The 27,841-nt window shown below is 38.7% G+C and overlaps 1 protein-coding gene across 5 annotated transcripts; it reads left to right on the plus strand.

Annotated features, from left to right (window-relative positions):
- Window positions 1-9,365: 9,365 nt before the first annotated feature.
- Window positions 9,366-23,895, plus strand: GJB6 (gap junction protein beta 6). 5 transcript variants are annotated; one of them, XM_043998113.1, is made up of 3 exons: window positions 9,366-10,032; window positions 12,871-13,068; window positions 22,174-23,895. In XM_043998113.1, exon 3 carries the CDS (start codon window positions 22,192-22,194, stop codon window positions 22,975-22,977), a length of 786 nt encoding a protein of 261 aa, XP_043854048.1. In that variant the 5' UTR covers window positions 9,366-10,032; window positions 12,871-13,068; window positions 22,174-22,191; the 3' UTR covers window positions 22,978-23,895. The 5 variants fall into 5 exon arrangements, with proteins under 5 accessions (XP_043854048.1, XP_043854045.1, XP_043854044.1 ...); XM_043998109.1 differs by having other exon boundaries at window positions 9,526-10,032; window positions 12,871-13,025; XM_043998111.1 differs by lacking the exon at window positions 9,366-10,032 and adding an exon at window positions 10,178-10,470 and having other exon boundaries at window positions 12,871-13,025.
- Window positions 23,896-27,841: the final 3,946 nt, after the last annotated feature.

Here is a 27,841-nt window from a genome sequence, read left to right on the forward strand (position 1 = left end):
GTTGGGAGGAAAATGGGTCAATGTATAGTTCAATCTGATTGAAAGGTACAGAAGTGGCATCAAATTCAAATAAACAGTTTTAGTATACATAAGGATCCTTGGGGCGTGCACGTTGACTTGGAAAACCACATATTAACATTATCTGTTTTGTTATACTCTAATTTATTTATTTATTTATTCATTTATTCATTCATTCATTCATTCATTCATTCATTCATTCATTCATTCATTTATTTATTTATTCATTTATTTATTTATTTATTTATTTATTTATTTATTTATTTATTTATTTGTTCATTCATTCATTTATTTGTTTTTGCAAGGCAATGAGGGTTGAGTAACTTGCCCAGGGTCACACAGCTAGTAAGTGTCAAGTGTCTGAAGTCAGATTTGAACTGGGGTCCTCCTGACTCCAGGGCTGGTGCTCTACTCACTGTGCGACCTCTCTGCCCCTATTTTTATTTATTTTGTTAAATATTTCCCTATTACATTTTATTGAGCCAAACTCAGAAGTGTTGAAGGAAGCAATGCAGCACCAGGGGCCCCATGTTTGAAAATTCTGATGTATGGTTTTTGAAGGGGTGTAGAGAGAGATCATGTCAGAAAGGCACTATTGATGAACTTAGTAGATAATAGAGAAACTTCATACCAAAAGTTTTTTTAGCAGAGGGAGGGGTGAGGTGATCAAACAGGGGCATTAGCAACATTACTTCGGCAGCTTTGTGAAAAATGGATTGGAGAGGGCAGAGATCAGAGTCAGAAAGATCAGTAGGGAAGCAATTACTATAGTGTAAGGCAAGAAAAGATAAGGGTATAAGTGAAAGTGATGGCAATGAGAGGAGACAAGAGGCAATAGATGCTATTGTTGTTTTGTCCTTCTTTTCAAAGGGAACAATGAAATCATGGAATAATATCTTGACTTGAACGTGAATTGGATTTAAAGTGAGGGAGAATTGCACAAAGTTGTCAGCTTCATTCTCTCTTCCGGGGTCATCAAAGTCCAGTGGCAAGACAAAAGTCAGAATGACTAGGGATGACCCAGAATACAGGGGATGACCTTGGTGTTTTCAATGCTTGACCAAGGTCTAAGCTCTCCACAGTACCTGCTTCAACCATCTTCATGGCCCATCTGCTGAGATGGTTTTACCAAGGTGTGGCTATATTACATCTTCTTGGAACCACAGGTAAGAGTTGAGTGTGAGATGGATGCCAAAGGTAGATGAGCATCCCTGAAAAGGTCTTGGCAAGCTCTCACACCAGAGGTCCTAGTCCCCATTGAACTCCCCATACATCCCAATGAATGCAAGAGATATTTCAAAGGCAGAATGGACAACATTTGGCAGTAACTCCAAAGTCTTCAGCTTGAATGACTGGAGGGTCATGAAGCCACCAAAAAAAAAAAAAAACACCATAAAATAGGGATGGGGCAGATTTAAAGGTGGGGGGGAATATGATTAGATAAGTTTTAGATGTATTAAATTTGAAGTGAAGGTAGGTAGTAGATGCAGGAAAAGGCATCCAGGTGGCAATTGGAACTGTGGGACTGGAGATCTTCAAACATTAACAGAAATTCATGGTATCATCTTTCTCCCAATCACCCTGAGTTCAAAATTTTCAAATCATCCTTCATTCATCAGTAGAGTCAGTCAGGGGCAGCTAGGTGATGCAGTGGATAGAGCACCAGCCCTGGATTCAGGAGGACCTGGGTTCAAATCTGGCCTCAGACGTTTGACACTTACTAGCTGTGTGACCCTGGGCAAGTCACTTAACCCCAATTGCCTCACCAAAAAATCAAAAACAAAAACAAAAAAAAATAGAGTCAGTCAATAAGCATTTATTAAACATCTATGTGCCAGCCACTGTGCCAAACGATGAAGATACAAAGAAAAGTATAAGAAGCTCCCTCAAGGAGCTCACAATGGAATGGGGAGGAAGGGGAGAGAAAAACATAAGATGGAGCTTGGGGGAGAGGGGAGTGGATTCTGTAGGGGACATGAAGTCCTGCAGCTGGATCTGGATGACCCTCTCCAATGTACACCCTTCATACTCTTCAGTCATAGGGAGGAAGGGGGCCCAAGGGCAGGGAGTACTGAGGAGATATGAATTTCAGAGTCGATGTCATCTTGTAGGATGCTAAATTTCTTAAGATCATGAAGTCCAGAAGAGTATAAAAGAAATGTGAGTTTCAGAGTTGATTCATCCCTCTCCATCTCCTATATCCAATCTATCAAACATATCATGTGACTCTTCCTTGAAATGTGTTTCATATTCCACTGATCTAACCATTCTGGAGAGCAATTTAGAGCTATGCCCAAAGGGCATACCCTTTGACCCAGTAATACCGCTACTAGGTCTGTATCCCAAAGAGATCATAAAAAAGGTGAAAGGACCCACATATACAAAAGTATTTATAGCACCTCTCTTTGTGATGGCAAAGAACTGGAAATCGAGAAAAGCCCATCAATTGGGGAATGGCTAAACAAGTTGTGGTATAAGACTATAATGGAATACTATTGTGCAATAAGAAATGATGAGCAGACAGATTTCAGAAAAACCTGGAAAAACGTAAGTGGACTGATGCTGAGTGAAGTGATCAGAACCAAGGAGAACATTGTACACAGTAACAGCAACATTGCGCAATCATCAACTGTGATAGACTTAGCTCTTCTCAGCAGTGCAATGATCCAAGGCAATTCCAAAGAATTCATGATGGAAAATGTTCTCCACATCCAGAAAAAAGAACTGTGGGATCTGAATGCAGATTGAACTATACTGTTTCTACTTTTTGGTGGTGGTTGTTGTTTTTTTCTTTTTTGAGGTTTTCCCCTTTTGTTCTGAATCTTCTTTCACAATATGACTAATGCAGAAATGTTTCTTTCTCCTTTCTAGGTGTAAGTGCAGATATTACAATTACTCAGGGACTGTTTCAATTTTATTTCCATTTACATTGTAAACAAATCATCCTTAAACATCTCTCCTCTGCCAAAAAAACTTCAGTTACTTCCTATAACCCAATAGGTCATATTTAAATTCCCCTGCTTTGCTTTGAAATTACTTTATAATCTAGGCTCATTCTATGTATTCCATTTCACTTTCCATAATTTTGTAACTGTGAGAATATGGGTAATTGTCTCCTCTCAATGAGGATTTAACAATCAAGCATATTCCTCCTGACCTCTTTTTAGGACAAAGGTCTCAGATCCCCTCCTCCCCCTCTGGATAACAAAATCACATGGTTCAAGGAGCCCTGGTCTCAATAAGGTCCACTCCTGAGTTGTGTCCATATAAGGAAGAATAAGGTCTGCTCCTGAGTTGTGCCCATATAAGGAAGAACTGATTAGGGATGGGAATACTGCATTCTGATTAGCTAGGTTTTGCGCATAGATTGTAACCCTTGAGTAATCGGACCAATGATGAAAAAAGGGAGAATCCATTCACATTAGAGACTAGAGTTTAAAAGAGGGCCTTCAGCCCCCATTCTTTGCACCCACTAGCTGCACACTAGGGTACCCCCTTCTCACGAGAAGGAAAAAAACGAGCCTTTGTCACATTGCTGCTGAGTTCCTGAGAATTATTGAGAAGAGGATTGTTTTCCCTCAGAGTAACACACATGATCTACTCTAGCTAGACCAAATTCCTAGGCATCTTGCTTTGTCCATAATACGTTCTAACTAAATGTTTAAATTGCTTTGAATATATGTGCACTTTTATGCACTTTCTTCAACCATTTTGATCCACTTACAATACTCGAAGCCTCATGGTGTTTCAGTTAAAATCCTACTTTCTCTAAGAGGCCTTACCCACTCCCACTTAATGCTAATGCCTTCCTTCTAAGATTCCTTTTCTATTTATCATGTGTATAGCTTGTTTGCACATAGTTGTTTGCATTTTGTCCCCTTAGTAGATCTTGAGCTCCCTGAGGGCTTTGTAGCACAAGCTTAGCACAGTGTCTGGCACATAGTAGGTGCTTAATAAATGGTTTTTGATGAACTTGACCTGGTTTAATGGATGCAAAATCAGAAAGACATGGATTCTAATCTCACCATTGACTCTTAGAAACATAGAAGAGATAGAAAGGTAGAAAGGACTGAGGTTCAAGAAGGTTAAAGTCACTTGCTCAAGTTCTTACTGGTAGTAGGCATTAGAGGTGGGATTTGAACCCAGGTCCTCTGATTGACTATATTGATATTGCTATTTCCCTCCCTGGTTATCAGTATTTCATTAGCCATTCTAAGCTTCAGGCACCTCTTCAATGCTTATCTACTCAACTACAAAACTTGAACCAGTTTTTAAATGTCTTCAAGCTTCAGGCAACTCTTGGATTTATCTACTAAATTATCAAGGATTGTAATCTGCATTTAGAGGAAATCACATATGCTTTGATGTATTGACTCATCATCCTTTGTCCTCTACCTATACAAATATTCCCCATTCTCAAGGTCCAACTCCTTGACGTTTTTCCTAGCTACCCTCTCACTGATCTCTGCCTTCTCTGAAATATCATTGCACTTATCCATTGTGCCCCACAATTTAGCATATAATTACATCCTACCTTATGTTATGCAATAATTACCTTACATCTCTCTTATCTCAATTACAAGTTCCCAGAAAGCAGGAGCCATGTCTTATACACCTAATCACCAAATCCAACGATCTTTATTTTCTATCCTCACTTGTATACTGTTGATCCTTCCCTATTCCTGGATATTGTCTTGCCTCCCCCACCTTCAGAGATATTTTGAGTTTATTCAATTAATTTTTTTAAAATACAGATGTACAACCATTATAATGTCACCAAGGTTTCAGTCAAAAATATCCTTCTAAATAAATAGATAATAATGATAATACATGGTAGATTGCATCCATTTAAAACCTATATATGGGCAGCTAAGTGGCACAGTGGATAAAGCACTGGCCCTGGATTCAGGAGAACCAGAATTCAAGTTGGACCTCAGACATTTGACACTTACTAGCTGTGTGACCCTGGGCAAGTCACTTAACCCTCATTGCCCCACCAAAAACAAACAAAAAACCCTAAATGCAGATATGGTCAATATGTGTATCTAATATAAAAATAATAAAGTAATACTTACAATGACTCTGTAACTGCTTCCCAATTAAATGAGACTGAAATAATTATGCTCTGCTAAAACAGTAAAAAGATCTGTCTTTCTTCACTTATATCCATTAAACTCTCCTGGTTGTCCTCCTATCTCTCTACCTAACTGCTTTTTTCTCTGGTTCTTTGCTAGCTGCTCATCCTCTAAATCCCTAAATGTGAATGCTCCAGAGGGATCTGTGTGTGTGTGTGTGTGTGTGTGTGTGTGTGTGTGTGTCTATCTGTCTGTCTGTCTTTCTGTCTCTATCTCCTTGTCTCTTTCTTTGTCTCTGTCTCTGTAGCTCTGTTTCTGTCTATCTCTGTAACTCTCTCTGTTTCTCTATCTCTCTGTTCTCCCTGTCTGTCTCTTTCTCTCTCTCTTTCTCTCTGTCTCTGTCTCTGTCTCTCTCTCAACACATTCATTCTCATGGTTTCAACTTTTATATTGAGAACTAACAACTACCTCTCTCAGTCCTGACATTTCTTCATACCTTCAGCTGCTAATAGAATATCTACATCTAGAGGTCTCTGTGGTACCTCCAAAGTGAGACCTGCTCCTCTTTCTGAATTCATAATTTCTGTCTACCCATACTGAAAATTTGGGAATTATCATTGGCTCTTCCATCTTCCTTATCTTGGATACTCAATCTGATTCCACATCCTAATGATTCTACCCATCTTGAATCAAGATCACCAAAATCATTGTAAAGGTATTCATTATCACTCATTCAGACTATTTGTATTTGCTTCCTTAGAGGTCTTCCTGTCTATACTCTCTCCTCCTCCAATCCATTTAACTTATTGTCACCAAAATAACTTTTCTTATGTATAGATACAGCTGCTGATGAGGATGAAAATAACCATATTTATAAATTACTTTATGATATGCAAATCACATTATTTCATTTGATAATAGATCTGATAATCCCATTTTTCTGTTCAAAAATCTTCAATGGCTCCCTATTTCCAGTCAAATAAAGTTCAAAACTCTTCTACCTCCACCATACCCCAACAAGAACAATAATAGCTATCATTTGTACATTACCTTCTATGGGCTAGGTGCTTTGTAAATATTATTTCTGCTCCCAAACAGTTTTTTATTTGTGACTTTGTTATCCATGTATGCTTCCTTGTTTTCACCTATTGAATTTTAAAGGATTATCCCATTCTCTAAAGCCCATTTCAAAAACCATCTCCTCCAAGAAGCCTTTCCTGATTCTTTCCAGTCAGTAATGACCTTCAGTCTCTGTCTTCATATAGCATTGTTATTTTATATGTTTCTAAGGTACTCGTTATGTAACAATTTGTATTTTGGCTGTCTGTGTTGGTGTCTTACCCCACTGTCAGACTGTAATCTCAATGAAGGCAAGAATTTTGTTAAAAGATCCCCTCCAATTCCTTAGAACTGTAGTCAACACTGATCAGGGGCTTAATAAATATTTGCTGTTGTTCTGTACCTCCATAACACTAAACACCTAGAAGGTTTGCAGACAATTCTTCCTTCATTGTACAATAGGAATTTCATTTATTCAGTAAGCAGTCACTGAGCCCTTTACAATCTGGTTGCAGTCAGCCATTCCAAGTTTACCATACATTACTTTATTTCATGTACTCTATGGTCCAACCAAACTGGCTTTCTTGATCTTACTCATAAATGACACTTCATTTCCTGTCTCTATAACCTTGTATAGGTTGTTTTCTATGACTAGAATGCACTCCCTCCTCTGTCTGTCCTTAGAATCTCTAGCTTACTTCCAAGTTCAGATCAAGTACTACCTCCCACAAGAGGCCTTTCCTCATCCAAAGGCTATTGCCTCTCCACTCACCCCTCAAATGACTTTGTATTTATATATATTTTGTAAATCCCTATATGGATCTATGTTGTTCTTCTCTTCCTTCCCCCAAAACATTGTAGGCTCCTTAAAGGCAGGGCTATTTTATTCTTGACTTTGTATCCCTAGTTGTTATTGTTCAACCGTGTCTAACTCTTTGTGACCCCATTTGGGGTTTTCTTGGCAAAGATACTAGAGTGGTTTGCCATTTCCTTCTTCAGCTCATTTGACAGATGAGAAAACTGAGGCAAAAAAAGGTTAAGTGACTTGCCCAAGGTCACACAATTAACAAGTGTCTGAGGCTGAATTTGGACTTAGAAAGATGAGTTTTTCTGACTCCCTGCTCAACATACACTTCACCACCTGCTAGCCGCATATCCCTAATATGTAGATAAAATGTTTGGAACATAAAGAATACTTATTAAATGCTAGTTGATTGATTGATTGGTTAGTTAACTAAATAAGTATTGTGAAAGGTCTGTGGTTTTTATGAGTCTAGTTTCTCCTAATGTAAGACAGTCAATAAAAGTTTATTAAACACCTACCATGTGCCAGGCACTGTGCTAACAATTAAGGAAACAAAAAGAAGCAAAGGATAGCCCCTGACTTCAAGAAGCTTACATTCCAATAGGGGAGACAACAAACAAAAAGATATGTACAAACAAGCTATAAACAGGACAAATAGGAAATAATTTTAAAAGGGAAATTACTAAAATTAAGAGGGTTTGAGAAAAGCTCTCTGTACACAATGGGATTTCAGTTGGAACTTAAAGGAAGCTAGTGAAAGCAAGAGAGCATTCCAGGCATTCGGACAGCCATGTCATAGGTACCTTCATGCTTTCTTAGTCTGTGTAACCATACTTTTTCCCCCAGAAGTTTACCAAAGTACTAAAAGTCTCTTCATTATTTTGTTTTATCTCTGGGTTGCCGTATTACCAGTGTGTCTGTACATATATTGAATGTCATTCTCAACATGACCAGACCACCCCTTTTCCAGCTATATATTGTCCTTAATGATGTCAGTTCATGATGCAAATCATCTCTGTTAACATGCTCTGGCTCATGTCTGTCATGAATCTTTTCACTCTTACATGTAATTTTTGTTGACTAAATTAACTTAATAGAGATAGGGACTGAGGATGTCATTGATAGACTCCTGAGTGAAGAAACTATACCAAATTCTCCTTCACCTTTCATTGTAGAAAGTTGCCTAGAGCAGTAAGAAATCAAAGGAGGTTAAATGATTTGCCCAGAGTCCCAGAGAGGGAAATAAAATTTTAAAAGACAATACAGGGTTGGTATATACAAAGAATAGATCTTATTTGAAGGAAGTGGAGATCACTTTGCTAAAATAATCAGAGATGGTTTCATGGTGATGAGACTTGGAACAGGCCTTGAAGGATGGATTTAGACATGAAAAGGAGAGAAGAGGGCATGGGAGTTCTTGTTCTCCATAGAACATTTCAGGATAGAATGTACAACCCTACTCGAACCTCTGTGACTTTGAATAGATGTCTAAAGACTTGCCACTGGACTTGACTGCATCAGAGAATCTAATTCAACATCAGGGCAACGCTTGGTGGGTCACTTAAATACTTTCATCTTTGTTGTTGTTTTTAAATAAGCAAGTCTCATATCTCTTGTCTGATTTAGATCAGGTTAGAACCTGTAGGACCAGATCCCTAAAAGGCCTTCAACAGTTGTCTTGGCTAACTTCCTCCCAAATATGACTACATCACTCCTCTATTGTTAACCAATGATTGGCTGGTCTCTGTAAAGGAGAGCATCACAACTACAAACCAACTGTTTCTCCAAGAAGGAGCCAGACAAGTATGGAGGTATCTAATTTAAATGATCACTAAACAAAGGCCAATGTATCTAAGTACCATAAGGTAGCATTAATAAATAGTAACAACAACAACGATATTTGTGTCCGTAGGCAGCTCTTCTAGGAAAGCCGAGGGCGAGTTGTACAAGGTCTTGTACAAGGTCAACGGCATGGCCTAGTGGATAGAGTTCTGGATTTGGAGTTAGGAAGACCTGTTTGAAATCTGACAGGTACTTAGGAGCAAATTACTTAAAGCCTCCAATGGTCTCAGTTTCCTCATCAGCAAAATGGGCATAATTATAACACCCACCTCAGAGTGCTGTCATGAAGCTCAAATGAGATACCATGTCAAGTGCTTTGCAAACCGTAAAGTTACATACACGCTAACTATCGTTGTTATTGTTGTTATGCTAGGAGAGAATATGAAAAATTAGGTCCGGAGAGGTCTGGGCCTAAAGGCAGTGAAAAGGGTCCTTCTTTATGAAACACACACACACACACACACACACACACAATTAAGGTCCTGGACTGCGTAGAAAGCTCTTGGCTCAAGGGAGGCAAAAGCGTCTTTGCTCTGGTGGCCAGTGGCAGGAGCATCCATCTCTCCTTCTGGTCCTCGCCTAGAGACATCTGCGCAGACCCCTTGCCTAAGGAGATTGAAAAGAGAAGAGAGAATGAATGGCACCCGAAATACAGCAAGCCGTGCCCCATCGGGCTAGCTGCACCGGCCCGCTGGCAGCTGACCTCGTCAGGGCCAGCGGGCGGAGGCGTGGATGGAGTGCACTGGGTGTCGCCCTTCCTTCGCGGTGGGCGCCTGGGGCACTGCCCTCCACTCGTTGCTCAGCCGCCGTCGCGCCCGCTGAGCTCCGCGGAGCTGGAGGGCAACGGGACTGGAGTCCGCCCGAGCCGCGTCAGGGAAGAGGCGGGGTGGGGGGTGCGGTTAAAAGGAGCTGCAGGTGGAAAGCGAGTGCCCTAACCTAAACTCGGCAGGAAACCCCTGAACTTCGTACACTCAGGCAAGAGCCTGGGCTAGAGCCGGGGACGCAGCCGCTGTAGAGAGAGCTGCCAAGTGGCGGCCCCCGGGGGGAAGGCAACGACCCGGGCGCCCGACCCCGGGAGCAAGCCCGGCACTGGAGGGCGCGCGCCCCTCGCCCCTTCACATGCTGCCCAGCTGACCCTCCTCCCCTCGCTCCCCTTCCCTCATCATTCCCTCCCGTCCGCCCCCTCCATCACTCACGGATTGTCCACACGCCTGCCACACGCCACTGACACAGGTAAGCCCTACGCCACTACCAGCCTGCGCTGGCTACTAGGAGAGGGGTTTGGGGGCTGGGGTCCGGGTCGGGGTTGTGTCAGAAACTGAGAATCTGTGCGCCCCGCCTGTATCCACACCCCTTAAGGAAGCTCAGTATTCATAGGATGGTCAGTCCCTCTCCTTCCGGTCCTCCCTCCCCATCTCGACCCTAAAATGGGAAGACCCCAGGATTGCAGGGATCGATTCCTCCCTGGAGAGTTATGTGCTGGTGGAGAATCCGTTAGCGGCTGCTGAAAAAGGAGGAGGAGAGACCCTTTGCACTCATACAAACTTGCCTGTGGGGCGTGTGTATGGGGGTTACCATCGAAGGGGGAAAAGGGGTTCGCTGATACAAAACTGAAGATGCGCGTTGGATAGGGGCTCTGGTATCTGCCTAGTCATCTGCATCCTCCACCAGGTACACCTGAGCCAGCGGCTGTGCCAGTTAGGATAGGGGGAAAGAACCCAGGGTGTTTTCTTACTAAAGTGACCCCCAATGCTTAGTCAAGAGGATGTGTCTGGTTTGACTTTTAACCTAGGCTGCTTCCTAATTGACTTGCACAACAGGTTTTATAAACGTATAGTGTTTAAGCAGGCAAGAGTATGGTGTCTGGCCTTTCCCAACCCCTTCTTGTTTGTCCTGATTGCCGTTCTCTTGTATTTGTGGGGTCTTGGCATTCGTGGAGAAAAGGTAAGACGACATTTCAACCAGTGGTAACACCCAGATACTTCTAACCAGCTTGCCTCCATGGCATGCAGCTTCAGAGACTTGTCAAACCCTGATGCCTAGAGTCGTGGACAACAATAATTAAGGGTAATTGTTGACACACCTGATTATAAAGGAGGAAACTGAGGAAGGACACTTCCCTGTCCAGTAAAGGAGACCCATCCCAAAGTATCACAATGTGTCACCTAACTTCCCTTCCTGGAAGAGCATAGATGGAGTTGAGGTGAGTGCATGGTTGACAAGCTCTCACATTCGGAGGCCCAGCCTGAGCTGAGTGCTGGCCAGCCTCACACATAGACAGTGAAGCTAGGGCTCCAAAAATTCTATTGTCCCAGCCTTGCACCTCTTTATAGATCGAATCCAGTTGTCAACTTACTGCACAACTGATTTGATTGTGGACTCCAGGGCCACTGCTTTATTTCCCTTAGTTGAATGTGTTTTCTAGTATAAAGTACATTTCAGTGCCCCAGTTTTCATCAAATATAGCCTCTATGTTCTAGAAGAAAATGTTCTGCCCCCATTGCATTTCCCTTAGAATTTCTGATCTTTGGGATGCAGCTCAAAACTGTTCTTGTACAGACCTTTGTCTCTTGTTTGGATCAGGCACAGTCTTTGGCAGTTGTTTTGATTCTGCCAAGAGAAAACCCAAGGAGGCGTTGAAAGCTGGAGGGAAAGGGTTAGTCAAGTCCATAGGTAATTGGCAATTTCAGCACTTCTAGAGTCTAATTTACCTTGGCAGGATCTAAAATCACTTCCTCCCTTCCCAGTTTACAGCTGTAAACTGGTGTGTGTGTGTGTGTGTGTGTGTGTGTGTGTGTGTGTGTGTGTGTGTGTTTTAAACAATTGGATTGCTTCAAGAAATTAAACTATATTACTGGTTTTTGGTAGCTTCTGGGGCTATATATGAAGATAAGTTCATTCCATTTGTTTTGAACATCTTTTCCACTTAAGTAAACCCAAAGCTGGGAGATGGTGTCAAGAAAGTGACACATGGAGGCTGACTAAACATTTTCTGGATCCAATGACATAATATTTGTAAAGTGCTTAGTATAGTTTCTGGCACATAGTAGGTATTTAATAAATGCTTGTTGAATTAATCTAGAGGGGAAAAATCTGCATCCTTCTAGTCTCATCTTTTCGTGTAGACCATTGTGAATTGCTGTGCAAAATTCTTGGCTAAATTATAATTGGTGAAGCAGCATTTTAAAAAAATTTTCATTGGTTGAATCTGCATATTTCATGAGTTCATACTGATTCTTCTAAATTAGTAATAAAAATATTAGAATTGGGGCAGGAAAGAAGTTTTTAGTCAACTTTTCTAGTTGATGAGCTCTGAATCTTTTAAATGACTCCCATTACCTCCTCTGGAGGATAAAATTAGGTACACAGAAAGACTTCTCATTCTTTATTCCCAGGGTCATTTCAACCTGATTATACTAAAATAGTTGGAAAGGAAACAGATTTGCCTGAATGAACAGAGACTTTGCTAATAAGCCTTAGAGTGAAGACTTAACTTTATGGGAGTCAACAAGAAGAAATTTTAAAAATAAAAAAATTATCCTATTTAGATTATTAAATATCATAAAAAACTTAGGTAATAATGCACATCTCAAATGTCAACTAATTTTCCACACATCTCCATTGGAATTCTGAGTTTTAGCAAACAGAGAAGAACATATAAATCTATTAATATGTTTGATCAATATCATAAGTTACAATAACTAGGGATTCACTGAAGTTTCATTTTAAAGGGTCTTTATAAACTAAAATTCATGAAACTTGATTTCTTAGGAGACCAAGAAAAGGGTAGGGGTTTTTTTTAATTTCTAGTAAAGGTGATTTGAAAAAGGAGAAATTTTTATTTTTAAATTTTGTTTAGAGAATTTTGTTTTCAATTAATAACAGTTTCAGAAGCCAAAAACTTACTAACTTGGGAGAAGTTCTGATTTTTAAAAAATTATCCTATTAACCTTGCCTTTTTCTGAAGTCCTGTAGATACATAAAGGGTTGGTCCCAAAAACAGAATAGAAATTCATTTTTTAAAATCTTAGGGTAAGTTAAAAACAATTACTGTTTCTTATATTTTAACAGGTGGCAATAATCCTGAAATTCTGAAAACAGAGTAAAGAGTTGCATTATGATGCAGCTTGGGACTTCTGAGCAATCCACTGGTGTAGAAGATTAAGGCTCCCACTTTTTAAGGACCCAGACCTTGATCTAATTATCTTCTCTTCACCAGAATCACTGTGAGTCCCTTGAAATAAAGCTTGAACAACAACAACAACAAAGGTCAGGGTAGGGGGAATTATTTTGTTTTTTCCTTTTTTTTTTTTTACCAATATAGGCACCCAATTTAAACAAACTGGGAATTAAAAGGCCTATAATCTAGTCTCTAGTCTATTAATTATTCACTAAGTGACCTTGATTTCAAGTCTTTAACTCAGTTTATCTATTTTTAAAGGGAAGTAATATTAACCAGAACAATAAAGAACTATCTAACTCAGTTCTGCTGAGAATTGATGAACTACTTTGAGATAGCTTGCAAAGTTTGGTGAGGGGATTTTTGTTTTTTGGTTTTGGTGACTTTTACTGTGACGCTAAAATATTATTGCATCTACAAGTTACAATTGTATTATTGTAAAAAAAGAAGAATTGAAATTAAGATCTCCCTAAGTACCTAACACAGTGCCTGGCACATTGTATGCACTTAATGAATATACCAGTTATTAGTGAATAAATATATCTATTTAAAAATTATACTATTTTGGTAGAATTCTGGTATATCCATATACTTCAAAGCAAGTTAATCTGGAGTAGGGAGAGACAAGGACTATCTCCTTATTCACAAAGATGCCTAAACTTTGACATCACCACTGTAGTCACAGATTTTCTTTTTTAGTTAAGTGTTTAGCGCTGTGATTATGGCTTTTGTAATATGGGTGTGATGCTGAATTACTCAAGTTAATTATGCATTTCACATTTTTAAAAAATTCTACCAATCTCTTGTAAATTCAAATGCCACCATATTTTCTTAAGTTGAATTATACTGAAGCTAAGAAGTATGCTCTTTTCCCTAAGAGGTAAGTAGAAAGTCCCCAGTTAAAATGAAATTTTGTTTAAATAGACAAAGTTAATATTTTACTTTTTACTGCAGTAGTTCCTCCCATAAGGCCCATAGCTCTCTTGAGGAAGAAAAGGAAAAAGGCATTTTGTTTATTGAAATTCGAAAGTACTTAGAAAAGTGAAATTCACTTTCAGAAATTTATTTTTTAAAAAGCAGAGGGAAATTCATAAAGCATGTTTGACCTATATTTTAAATCTTCTATAACTAATAAAGAATTTTTAAATGGATATATTTATTCACTAATAACTGGTATATTCATTAAGTGCATACTGTGTGCCAGGCACTGTGTTAGGTACTTAGGGAGATCTTAATTTCAATTCTTCTTTTTTTACAATAATACAATTGTAACTTGTAGATGCAATAACTTCTATAACTAATAAAGAATCATGCTAAATGAATTATCTTTATTTGAGAGAGAAATAATAGTTTGGAATTTATTTCATCTGTTCTTCCTTCCTCATGATTTACAATTTGATTATGTTACCAAGATGCAACAATGACTTCCAAACATTTTAGGCTTACAGTACATTAGTGCCATTAAAGTGAATTGAAATTTATCTTGAAATCAACTAAAATACCCCTATCTGAAAACACACTGAAGTATTCTAGGTTCATCATTGGGAACCATTGCATTCTTAAAGAAGTATATATACATACATCCATACACACACACACATTCAATATCAGTTAGATTTACCTAGTAATATAATTTCATTTGTTTTCTTCCCACTCACTAAAGGGGTGTGTGTGTGTGTGTGTGTGTGTGTGTGTGTGTGTGTACTCAGTATCAGATTTACTTGGCGATATAATTTCATTTCTTTTCTTCCCTCCAACCACCCTCTCAGACCTGTGATTTTGTTAGTTTAGGTCAGTGGTGTCAAGCTGAAATAGAAATGACTAGTATATAAGGATCCTTGGAGGCTGCATATTGACTTAGAAAATCACAAAGGTTCAGCAACTTGCTTATGGTCACACTGCTAATATGTATCAAAGATAGGACCTGAACCCTTTATTTACCATGTTATTCTGCTAGATTTAAAGTTCTAAGGGACCTTAAAGTTCATATTCTAACCTCTTCATGTTTCAGGAGGAGAAAAACCCACTAAAAATCTTCCAGGCTCTTATTATTATTATTATTTTTTTTTTTGCGGGGCAATGGGGGTTAAGTGACTTGCCCAGGGTCACACAGCTAGTAAGTGTCAAGTGTCTGAGGCCGGATTTGAACTCAGGTACTCCTGAATCCAGGGCCGGTACTTTATCCACTGCGCCACCTAGCCGCCCCCCAGGCTCTTATTATTAAAACTCATTTAACATTTATTATTGGGGCAGCTAGATGGCAAAGTGGGTAGAGCACCAGCCCTGGATTCAGGAGTACCTGAGTTCAAATCCAGCCTCAGATAATCGACACTTACTAGCTGTGTGACCCCGGGCAAGTCACTTAACTCCAATTGCCTAAAAAGAAAAAAAAAACATTTATTATTAAACTTCATTGCATACTTCTCCATTACTTATGGCAGGAAGAATTCAGGGGCCAACCTGTGCTTGGGCCTTGGTTTCCTGATCTATAAAATAAGGGAGTTGGAGCAGTAATCTGTCAAATCCCTATGAATATATATAGGACTTCATAAGATTCTAGTTTCTAGTGAATGTATAGTAAATTATATACTCTCTTTCTCTTCATTCGAAATAGTTTATCCATTATGCTTCTGGGATAGCTGTCCTCTAACAAGACCACAGAGAATGACAGAGATCATTGAGGCAACGGGTGGCGCAGCAAATAGAGCACTGGGCTTGTAGCCAGAAAGAACTGTGTTCAAATGTAGCCTAAGACACTTATCAGCTGTTTGACCCTGGGCAAGTTATTTAACGTCTGTTTATCTCAGTTTCTTTTATTGTAAAATGGGGATAATAATCACCATAATAATTACCTCAGAGGGTTATTGTGATGATCAAATGAAATATTCACAAAGTGCTTAGCACAGGGCCTAGCACATAGTAGGCACTATATTTATTGTTTGGTCATGATTGTTCATGACCCCATTTGGGGTTTTCTTGGCAAAGATACTAGAGTGGTTTACCATTTCCTTCTTCAATTCATTTTACAGTTGAGGAAACTGAAGCAAACAGGGTTAAGCGACTTGCCCAGGGTTACTTAAATAGTAAGTGTCTAAGGCTGGATTTGAACTTAGGTCTTTCTGACTTAAGGAAGCTCTACCCGATGATGATGATGATGATGATGATGATGATGATGATGATGATGATGATGATGATGATGATGGTGGTGGTGGTGGTGGTGGTGGTGGTGGTGGTGGTGGTGGTGGTGGTGGTGGTGGTGGTGGTGGTGGTGGTGGTGATGGTGGTGGTGGTGGTGATGATATGATGATGATAGAGAGTAGCTAGGAAGTGCTTATTGAATGACTGGCACACAGAACACATTTCTAGAATTAAATTGTCAAGTTACCTAGTAATGATAGTAACTAAATGGAAGGCAATGCATGATTGGAAAATAAAAATCTTCACTATTAGACAAAATCAATGCAGATTTATTTAACATCCTTTGTTCTGTATTTGGCGGTATGTGTTGATCCCAGAATCTTTCTGGGTCTTGTCTTTATCAAGTTGACAAGTGGATATTTGGATCTGATTATTTGTTAATTGGATTAGTCATCCTGAGTGACCACAGCATATCAGATATAACTGCATTTAGTTTTCAAATGGACAATTCATAACAATGACATTCCTGTCTCCCAAGCATACATCTAAATGATGCAAAATTCTTTGAAGATGTAATGTATGCACATTAAGTGACTTCCATATACAAAGCTTTCTACTAAGGCCATATTCCTATGACTCATTATGCCAAAGAATGAACTCTAGGCTCCTGTAGGCTCTCACAAACTCCTTGGAGGTCTTACCAAACTGAAAAAAAAAATGCTTAAAGAAAGTCCCAGTAACCATTATATACTTATCCTTCAACAACCAGCTTTGGAGTTGTTCATCACCAGGCATTTTGCTGCTAGGTCAAGAATGAAGGCCTTTTGGTCACAGCAGTCTACTGAGGAAGACATGAAAGAGAGGAAGTATCAGCTCTATAAAAAAAAATCACAGATTCTTGAAATATTCAATTAAGTTTATGCAAAGTAATGTGCAAGGCTCTGAGAGAAATACTAAAGATGTTAAGATATAATACCTACCCTCAAAGAACTTACCATGTTATAGTTCTGTCCCTTTTCCTAAAGGTATGTGTTAATTATGATGTAAACTGCAGTAAGACATGTATGTCAGCTGGAGCCTTCTCATTTAGTTAGTGCTCCCCTCTCCTCTGCTTCACGGCCATAAAATCTCAGTTGGAAAAAAACTGAGAGGCTATTTCAGTTTCTATCCAAAGTGGATCCCTCCAAACCATCCCTGACAAGATGTCATCCAGCCCATTCTAGAAGGCTTCCAGAGAAGGGAGAACACATGACCTCTCCAATCAGTACATTCTACTCTTGGACAGCTTAAACTTTCTTTCTGCTCTGCCTCTCCCTCACCCCCCGCCGCCATTTCTTCTCCCCTTTTAGCTTTCTTTTCTTTTCTCTCTAGATCACATGTGCTGGGGGCCCAGAAAAAGTCTAGAAAGGAAAATGTAGCCCACCTCCCTCATTTCTTTTTTGGTGGAGAGAGGCCCAAAGAAAGCTGATCTGAACTTGGGCTGCGGAACCATCTTTGCCCACCCTCTCCAGATGCTATTATATTTCCCTTCAATTTTTCCTTTGAGGTGTTCCCCACACCTTGAAATTCATTAGAGCCAATATGCGTTTCATAATTTTAAGTTGACACCATGATTTGCTTGTCTCTTGAAAGAAAAGCTTCAAATGTTTGAGTTTTTTTGGTGAGTATGTAATAGGGATAAGTAACTTACTTAGTATGATTTTACTGGTATCAGGAACTTCCAAATGAGGAAAATCTATGCACCAATGCAGGTCAGTACCTTCCCAGTGACTTGAGTCTTTGAGAGTTGCCTAGAGCAGGGCTTCTTAATCTTTTCCCCCTCCCAGTCCCTTTCCACCCAAGAAATTTTTACATGACCCCAGGCATATAGGTATATAAAATAGGTATACAAATCAAGTATTTACTGCCAAATTTTTCATGAACCCCACATTCAGTTATACAACCCCATATGGGGTCTCCACCCACAGTTTAAGAAGCTTTGGCCTAGAGCATTGCAATGTTAAGTGACTTGCCCAGGGTCATACAGCCACTGTGTCAGACTGAAACACTTGAACCCAAATTTGCCTGTATCCAAGGTCAGCCCTCTATTTGCTAGGGCCATAGTTCCTCTTGACAAACATGTAAGATAATGAAATGGCATGTAGAGAAAATTTTTAATTCATACAGTATCACCAGAAGAATATTATTCATATGATGGGTTTTGCTTCAGGGAGAAATTCAGTTACTAAAAGTGTTGTACCTTTTCCCAAGGGCAATCCAGCCATTCCTCTAGTCAACCCTGGGCTCAGCTCATTGTCCATGTATCTGCCTAAGATATATGCTAATAGACAAGCTCTATGGGTTGTCCATCTGACTGCATATCATAATGTGAACAACAGGTATATTTTATCTACTTTTTATGCATATAATTAGGCCCAAATCTTTTGAGAGATGAAGGAAACAAGACATTTTTGAATTATTGCCTACAGAAGACCTTCAATTTATAACTAACTACACAATGATACAATGCAAAAGTACAAAGAATATAAGATCCCCATTGTGCTTATTGTCTGTTGACTATTTTTTTTTTAATTTTGATTCAGTAAAGCAAAATACTGCCTTAAGGGTTTTCTTCCAACACAATATCTCCCATGAATATATCAAAAGTATACAGGATTCCTAAAAGATGCAACAACAGAGCGACCTTTGTTCAACTCTCTGGTTGTTAGTGTCGAGCAAGGCTTAAAACAAGGAAATGTATGTTTACCAAAAGTGTTTGCCACCATCGTGGATGCTTTCCAGCATAATGTCCAAATGGAAAATGTTCTCCAGATTTTCCTGTTTAGAGGTGACATTTTTTCTGCTTGCATCATATTTAAATGCATAAAATAAAATATATAGGAATACAAAGATTAATTTTGAAATATGTTATAAATATATTATAAGGAAAAAAACACAAAACAAAATTTGAAGATTCCCAGACAAGAACTCTTGGACTAGATGACTTCTGAAGTCCCTTCCAGCTCTAAAATCCCCTGGCCCTATTTCTTTTGTATCTTTTGGAGTACCTAGAAGACTAGTTCAGTGTAGAGTAAGCACTGTGGAGGGAAGAATTTTCCCATAGTTTGCTTCTGTATATTTTGGCAAAGGGAAAAATTAGGGATGGGGGAGAATGGTGGAGAAGGTCTTGGAATGTGTAGCATGGAAATTCCTAATTGTACTTTTGCAAGCCTTCTCCCAGTGGAATATGTGTTCCAGCATCCTCATGCTCTTGTTTAAATGCATGAGAATTGTAAACAAATGGTCTTGAGTCTTATGAGGGAAGAGTGTATTTCTAGCCCCCATACTCTCATTATCTGAGTATGATCTTTTGTAAAGACAGAAGGGAGGAGTGCCCAAGAAAAGTAATTGAAATGGCAGCCAGCATTGTTTTGCAAAAAAGCCATGTTCCAGGGCTGTGATGACAGAGGTATATACACTTTAGCACCCAAGTGACTCCCAGAGGTTAGGGGCTGGATAGTAGCAGAGGAACTAAGAATGTTTGAGGAGATAATAATAGTGTTGCCATCATTGAGATAAGATTATCCAAGAGAGCAACTTATATCCCTGGGAGTCCAAAAAAGGCACAGTATTTGGAAGGTACTACTGATATATGCAAGGTGAGTGACACTAGGGACAGAAGGAGAGTGAGCTACTTTGTTAGAGCTTGTGTTACCATTTTATTAACCTTCTAAAGATATTCTTCCTTATGCCAAGAAACCTGTTGCACTATAATCGAATTCCTCCTCTTTCTCCATCTCCATTACCATGAGAAACAACAAATGAGAGAGGCCATGAACTGAAGACTTCAGCAACTTTATTTCTTCCTTAAGCTTCCTGGTAGGTGGTACAGTGGTTAGTGTGCTGGGCCTGGAATCAAGAAGATCTGAGTTCAAATCTAATCTCAGACATTTACTAGCTGTATGATGTTGGCAAGTTATATAGCCTCTGCCTCAGTTTCTTCAAATGTAAAATGTGGATAAAAGCAGCAAGTAATCAAATGGCTAAATATGAAAACAGTAAAAACAGTAATCAAATTATGTAACATTAGATTTAGAAGGGGAGTATCTTAGGCATCATCAACTCAGTATCACTATGACTTCTCAGACTACAATTCTTTTCCTTTGCCACCCACCACTCCCCTATATTTAAAAAAAATATTTTGATAGCTATATTTGAGTACAATTGGTTTCCTTTACATTGCTATGCGTTTTATGTTGTGCATTAAAAGACCATGTGTGGTTTTCCCTTATAAGCTCCTAGGAGGCAGCTTTTCTCTCTATGTTTGTATCTTTCTAGACCTTAACATAATTCTTGTGCCACAGTAAGAGCTTAATGAATAGCTTTTCATTCATTCAAAAGAAAAGGCCAAAAGGTCCCATAATCCATGTATAAGAAGAGTTGTTTTAAGGAAACTTTTGAAAAGCCTCAAATAATTTTGTTATTAAATTTTTTTTAATCTTATAATTTATTGGTGACCACTCATTAGATTTTTTTTAATTTTGGTGAGGCAATTGGGGTTAAGTGACTTGCCCAGGGTCACACAGCTAATAAGTGTCAAGGGTCTGAGGCCGGATTTGAACTCAGGTCCTCCTGAATCCAGGGCCGGTGCTCTATCCACTGTGCCACCTAGCTGCCCCTTTATTAAGTTTTATGAAATAGAGGAAGGGATATTACAGACATGGAATGTACCATGCACTTTCAAATGAGGCTGCAATGTTATAAGTTTTAGTTACTTGTTTTACTTTGTTACAAGAGACTTCATGGAGTGGGGACAATCTGTAAATATTTATAATGTAAAATCAAAACACATCAATAGTGGATAAAGCACTGGCCCTGGATTCAGGATGACCTGAGTTCAAATCCAGCCTCATACACATGACACTTACTAGCTGTGTGACCCTGGGCAAGTCACTTAACCCTCATTGCCCTGCAAAAAAACAAAGAAACAAACAAAAAAAACCCACATCAATAAAACATTTTTTAAAAAGAAAGTAATAATCTGTTGGGGGTGGGACTTCTATGGTGATGGGGAATGAGGAGGAATTCGATTATAGTACAACAGGTTTCTTGGCATAAGGAAGAATATCTTTAGAAGGTTAATAAAATAGTAACACAAGCTCACTCTCCTTCTGTCCCTAGTGTCACTTACCTTGCATATATCAGTAGTACCTTCCAAATACTGTGGCAAATATTTGAAGCAGATGACTGAACACAAGCTTTTGGCAAACATTAATGGTATACATAATGTATAATCACAGGCATTTGATTTCTATTTTATTCTTCTAATCTATTGAACACGATTCTATACAACTTTGAAGGATGACTTTTTATAAACTATCAATAGCTTTTTAAAATTCATTACATTTTAATCCTTTTAGAAAAAACAAACTGATTACATAATACATATTTACACAGTGAATTTAAAAAAGTGACAGGAATTAATTTGTTTACTTATGTTTCTGGATTAATTCCAAGAAGCCATTCAAATGCATAGAGCCTTGCTTTTACTTGTATTAAGATGGCTGAAAAGGAATAGTTGGTACCAGTTTTGTTATTGGATAAAGAATTTCCCATAGGACATTCTGTGAACCTCCTGTAATTAAAAGCTACCAGGAAGGGGGATAAGGAATAAGTATTTGTATTATCATCTACTATGTGCCAGAGACTATACTAAGTGTTTTTTATAAATATGTCATTTGATCTTCACAACAACACTGCAAGGTAGGTGCTACTTTTATCCACATTTTACATTTGAAGAAACTGAAGCAAAGGTTATATATAACTTGCCAACATCATACAACTAGTAAGTGTCTGAAATTAGATTTGAACTCAGATCTTCTTGATTCCAGGCCCAGCATACTAACCACTGTACCACCTACCAGGAAGCTTAAGGAAAAAATAAAATTGCTGAAGTCTTCAGTTCATGGCCACTCTCATTTGTTGTTTCTTATAAGATCATGCCTTTCTCTGTCAACCCTTCTCCAAAAATACCTGCACATATTTTGAGTGACATTTGCCTTTTTTTTTCTTATTAGGAATAAATCTGCAACAAGATGGATTGGAGTACACTGCATACCTTCATTGGAGGCGTAAATAAACATTCCACCAGCATAGGAAAGGTCTGGATTACTGTCCTCTTCATTTTTCGAGTCATGATCCTTGTCGTAGCAGCCGAAGAAGTGTGGGGAGATGAGCAAGAAGATTTTGTCTGTAACACGCTGCAGCCAGGATGCAAAAACGTGTGCTACGACCACTTTTTCCCTGTTTCTCATATCAGACTTTGGGCTCTGCAACTGATCTTTGTCTCCACTCCAGCGCTTCTGGTAGCCATGCATGTTACATACAATAGACACGAGAAAGTAAGACAATTTAGGAAAGGAGAGAAAGGGATTGAATACAAAGACTTAGAAGAAATTAAAAAACAGAAGGTTCGAATAGAGGGGTCTTTGTGGTGGACTTACACTAGCAGTATTTTCTTTAGGATTATCTTTGAAGCCTCTTTTATGTATGTCTTTTACTTTCTTTACAATGGCTACAACCTGCCCTGGGTGGTGAAATGCAGTATTGATCCTTGTCCCAATATCGTGGACTGCTTTATTTCAAGGCCTACCGAAAAGTCTGTTTTTACCATTTTCATGATTGCGGCATCTGTGATTTGCATGCTGTTAAATGTGGCTGAATTATGTTACTTGCTGATGAAATTGTGTTTCAGAAGGTCCCGAAGAGCACAGGTTCAAAAAAATCACACCAATCATACCATAAAAGAAAGCAAGCAAAATGAAATGAATGAGTTGATTTCAGACAGTGGACAAAATGCAATTACAGGTTTTCCAAGTTAAAAGATTTTAAATGAAAATAGAACTATTAATGACAAACCTGTAGTGTTCATCTGGATACCAATGCCAAACATTTATTCCCTAGGCTGATTTTTTTATAGCTACCAATGAAATTCATAACAAATAGAGACAAAATATTTTAGGAGAATTAATCACCTACATTATCAGAAATGTAGTAAACAATTCTGTGAAAGTGGAAAGACTAGATAGGTGATTGTGTACTAAAATATCTTTAAGTCTACCTTGAGTAGACATTCTAGTCTGTCTCACCTTCCCAGGAGGTGTGTTTCCTAAAAGGTTATTAAACATTTAGCTGCAAAGAGTGAGAAAATGTTTTTTGTCTAGTGATTGATACTATTATGATTACAAATGTTTTTTTATAGTATTACATGTTTTAGTGCTGAACTCCTATTCACATAAAAAGTATTTTTATAATGCCAGGTGTTCCATATTACTTAAGTACAACATAGTACACAACTGACTCATGAAAATAGCTGCAGTATTCTTATGGGGGTGGGCGGGGGGGGGGAGAATAAAACATGAGTTTTAATAATGACACTGCAGTTATCTAAACCTTGAAATTATAAGAAAATCTGTTTTGTAAATGCAATATGCTACACAGCTCAATGACAACCATATGACCAATAGTGATACTATCAAAATGGGGGTCAGGGGTTGGGGGCATGGGGGAGGAGGGAATGTTCTGGCTAATGTGTGTGCTCTTCAATACATTTGAAATACTTTGCTTGTTGTACAATGTGTTTTCACTGCCAAGATGTACCTTTCAGAAGGTAGACAGGACTATATGAACCTGAGTGCCTTTTCTTTTTTTTTACTTAGCTTGGAAACTGGATTTCAGCCTGTGTGAAAAGTTGAAATATGAATGTGATCACTTGAATAAAAGAAAAACTCTTCTATTGCTTAAAACACTGTGGCTCTCTATGGGGTCTGTTATCTGAATACCTAGTGTGAAGTGTTATCTGAATACCCCATTAGTGTGAATATTAGTGGGGCCCATAAATAATTCTTCCCCAGGAAGCCTCAAATTACTATGGGTGGGGGCGGCTAGGTGGTGCAGTGGATAAAGCACTGGCCCTGGAGTCAGGAGGACCTGAGTTCAAATCTGGCCTCAAGACACTTGATACTTACTAGCTGTGTGACCCTGGGCAAGTCACTTAATCCCAACTGCCTCACCAAAAAAAAAAAAAGTTACCATGGATGGAACTTCCAATGGGCTGGAGGTTGTTGCTACCCCCACTTGATTTCAGAAGATGTGGTTAAGCCAGCTGTTCTTTCAGCTCCTCAGCCCCATAAAAATGCACAACTGGCCATTAGTTAAATAGCTTAGAATCATGAGATGTAGAACTCTCAAAAGGAACTTAGAGACCATCTTGTCCAAAGTCCTCATTTTAGAGATGAGGAGCCGAAGGCTCCTCTGGGATCGTTCTGCACTGATAGTGAGAAGAATGGTTGGTTTCATCAGCTCTTAGATAAACTCTTTCCCTAAAGGCTCATTATTATGGCAGATTAGAACAATGTATCTTGTGTTACTCCTGTCCTCGTGCCCAATTTTCCCAGGTGGGCAGTATGTTACAAATGAAAGGAACACTGGATTTGGATATATAGGCTCCGAATTCAGGTCTTGATTCTGCCATTTCCTATCATGGGCAAGTCACTTTACCTCTCTAGACCTCAGTTTCCTTAACTGTAAATTTAAGAGGATGAAGTTGGATAAGATTATTTTTTTAAGTGAGGCAATTGGGGTTAAGTGACTTGCCCAGGGTCACACAGCTAGTAAGTGTTAAGTGTCTGAGGCCGGACCTGAACTCAGGTACTCCTGACTCCAGGGCTGGTGCTCTATCCACTGCGCCACATAGGTGCCCCAAGATTATTTTTAATATACCTTCTAGCTTTAAATCTGTGATTCTATGACCAATAGATAGATGCTATGACCTATAGAACATTACTAATGGCCTTGGTCCCATGGTTGGGAAACCCTTTTTATCAGGTAAATAAAGGGATGTTAGCATATAATTGTATGTATAATGTAGTAAAGAAAAATGACATTTAGGTTTTGAGAAAGTGGTAGTGCCAGTAACAGAATTAAGAAAACCAGGCTAAGGAGCTGGTTTGCATATAATAAATTCATTCGTAGACATATTGAATTTGAGGGTCAGATGAGGCATTCAAAGTAGAACTGTCCTGTGAGCAATTGGAAATGTAGAAATGGAGTTGAGGAGATAAGTCATGTCTGAAGAAGTAAAGTTGGGTGTCATTAATTAAAATGTGAAAGTTGACTCCATTAGCATAAATGACAGCACTAGAGCAGGGACCATTCCAATGGAGATAGCTAGCTGGACTAGACTAAAATTCAGGAGAGATATTGGTGCTAGAGACAAAACTAGGTGGTCACTGGATAGAGTACTGGACTTGGAGTCCGGAAGACCTTGATTCAAAGCATTCTGCAAGGCAGAAAATGTTTTTAAAAAAAAAGCCTTATGAAAGAACCTTGGAGAACATCCACATTTAGGGTGCAAAAGAAACATGAGAAGGCAGTGAGGGAGAAGATAAGGGACTGTCAGAGGGAAAGGAGGAAAGCCAAAATGCTGTGGTATCATAGAAACTATAAGAAAAGAGTTTTTGGTGTTTTTTTTCTTTATTTATTATTTTCCCAAATTACATGTAAAAACAAATTTTAACATCAATTTTTAAAACTTTGTGTTCCAAATTCTATTCCTCCCTCCCCACCACTCCCTTAAGAACTCAAGCAATTCAATATAAGTTATACATGTGTAGTCATGCAAAATATTTCCAAATTAGTCAGGCTGTGAAAGAAAACAGACCAAAAAAAAAACCTTTAGAAAAAAAGGAACTAACAAAAAAAATTATGCTTCAATCTGTATTCAGAAGCCATCAGTTCTTTCTCTGTAGATGGACTGCATTTTTTCATAAGTCCTTCAGAGTTGTCTTGGATCATTGCATTGCTGAAAATAACTAAGTCATTCACAGCAGATCATCTTACAATATTGCTGTTATTTTGTATTCAGTACATTTCATTTTGCATCAGCTCATGTAAGTTTTTCCAGGATAGAAAAGAGTTTTAAGGAAGAGAAATGGGTATTCAAAAGTGAAGTGCTAGGGTGACTTCAAGTAAGATAAGCTGGAAAAAAATGGATTTAGTGAATAGGTGGTCACTGATAACATTTGAGATAGCAGTTCCTGGATAATAGTGGGAGATAAGAAAAATTAAAAGGGTTAGAGAAATAGGGATGGGGAAGGAGAAGGCAATGGAAATTGAGGAATATAGTGTAGAATATCATTGTAAAAGATGGTAAAGGGAAAAGGCCTATACATATGCCTAACTTTCTCATCCTCAAAAGGTCTCAACCTCCTATAGCTCTGATTATCATCTCTATGTTAGAAGCCGCAAGATTAGCATTCACACCAAGCTCTAAGACTTACAAAGCATTTTATGAAGCATTTTACAAAGACATGTTCTCATTTGACCTGCAAAACAACCCTATCAGGTAGGTGTTATTATTGCCCCATTTTACAGTTGAAGAACCTGAAGCAGACAGAGGTTCTGTGTGTTCCCCGGGGTCATACACCTAAGTGTCTGCAGCAGAATTCAAAGAAATGCATCTTCCTGACCCAAGTCAAGTGCTCTATCCATTGTCACCTAATTTTATCTCTAGCACCAATGTCTAGAGTTCTAGTTTAGTCCAATTAGACATCTCCATTGGGATATACATCTCTCGGACAATCTCTGACACCTTCATTTCTTGTGAGCTATATCCTTGGATTCGACTCTACCATTATGCTCTGCCTCCACTCCTCCCAGTAAAAGCTCATCACCTGGAAACTCATCATCATGAAGATTGCATCACTTTTGGTATTCATACTTCATCAGTACCCTCAGTTGCCTCTGCCTCTATAATTGGAAGGATAGATGATGGAGCAAAAAAATCCTCCAAAAGCTTCCATTTAAATTGGGTTCAAGAATTTAGCACAGCTTGAAATATAGTAGGTCCATAGTAAATATTATATTGTATCAACACTTTAAAACTTTTTAATTCAATATGCTCCAAATTACTCCCATCAACTTCCCCTCAAAATTTGTCCTTCTTCCCAATTCCCTATTTCTGACACCACCATTTTGTCACTCAGAATCAAAATCTCCAAATCTTTTTGTCTTGTCTACTGTCTCTTTTGATAAATGACTAGTCTACTTTTCCAGTCATATATCTCTAGAAATGTATAGTCAAGCAAATTTCAAAGGGCATATTATTAACATATAAGGAAACATAATAATAATAACCCCCTCAAAGTCCAACCAATCATCCATCCATGTTGCAATTTAGAGACAGCAGCAGCAGCAGCAAAAAAAAAAAAAAAAAAAAGAAAAGAAAAGAAAAAGGAATACTAGCTGGAGTGGTATATAGCAATGACTCTTACCTAAGATCACTCTGGTAGCTGGAAAGGCCTCATATACCAGCTGCTGATTGAGTTGGTAGCCTGGCTAGTGTGCTATAACTACCATGAATCTAAGATATAGACAGGGTGGCATTGGGTTGCAGGTTGGCTCTATTCAGAGCTATAATGATGATTAGCTTTACCCAGAGGACAGAGTGACAAGATATATTGGAGCAAATTGGAAGTGTGGCACCAGCTTTAGACATGTCCTTGCAGATGGTTCTGACCCCTAAAATAAGCAAGCCACTGGTATTCATTAAATGAACTAAGGATATGAATGCTTTTATTCTGCAATAGTACATAAAACAAAATTGGAAATAAATCTAGGCAAATATCCCATACTGTTTCTTGTCAATATCTTTAGCTCCAAGTTACACAACAATGGATTGGAAAT

This window comes from Dromiciops gliroides, chromosome 3 (genome assembly GCF_019393635.1).
Source record: "Dromiciops gliroides isolate mDroGli1 chromosome 3, mDroGli1.pri, whole genome shotgun sequence".
Classification (NCBI taxonomy): Eukaryota; Metazoa; Chordata; class Mammalia; order Microbiotheria; family Microbiotheriidae; genus Dromiciops; species Dromiciops gliroides.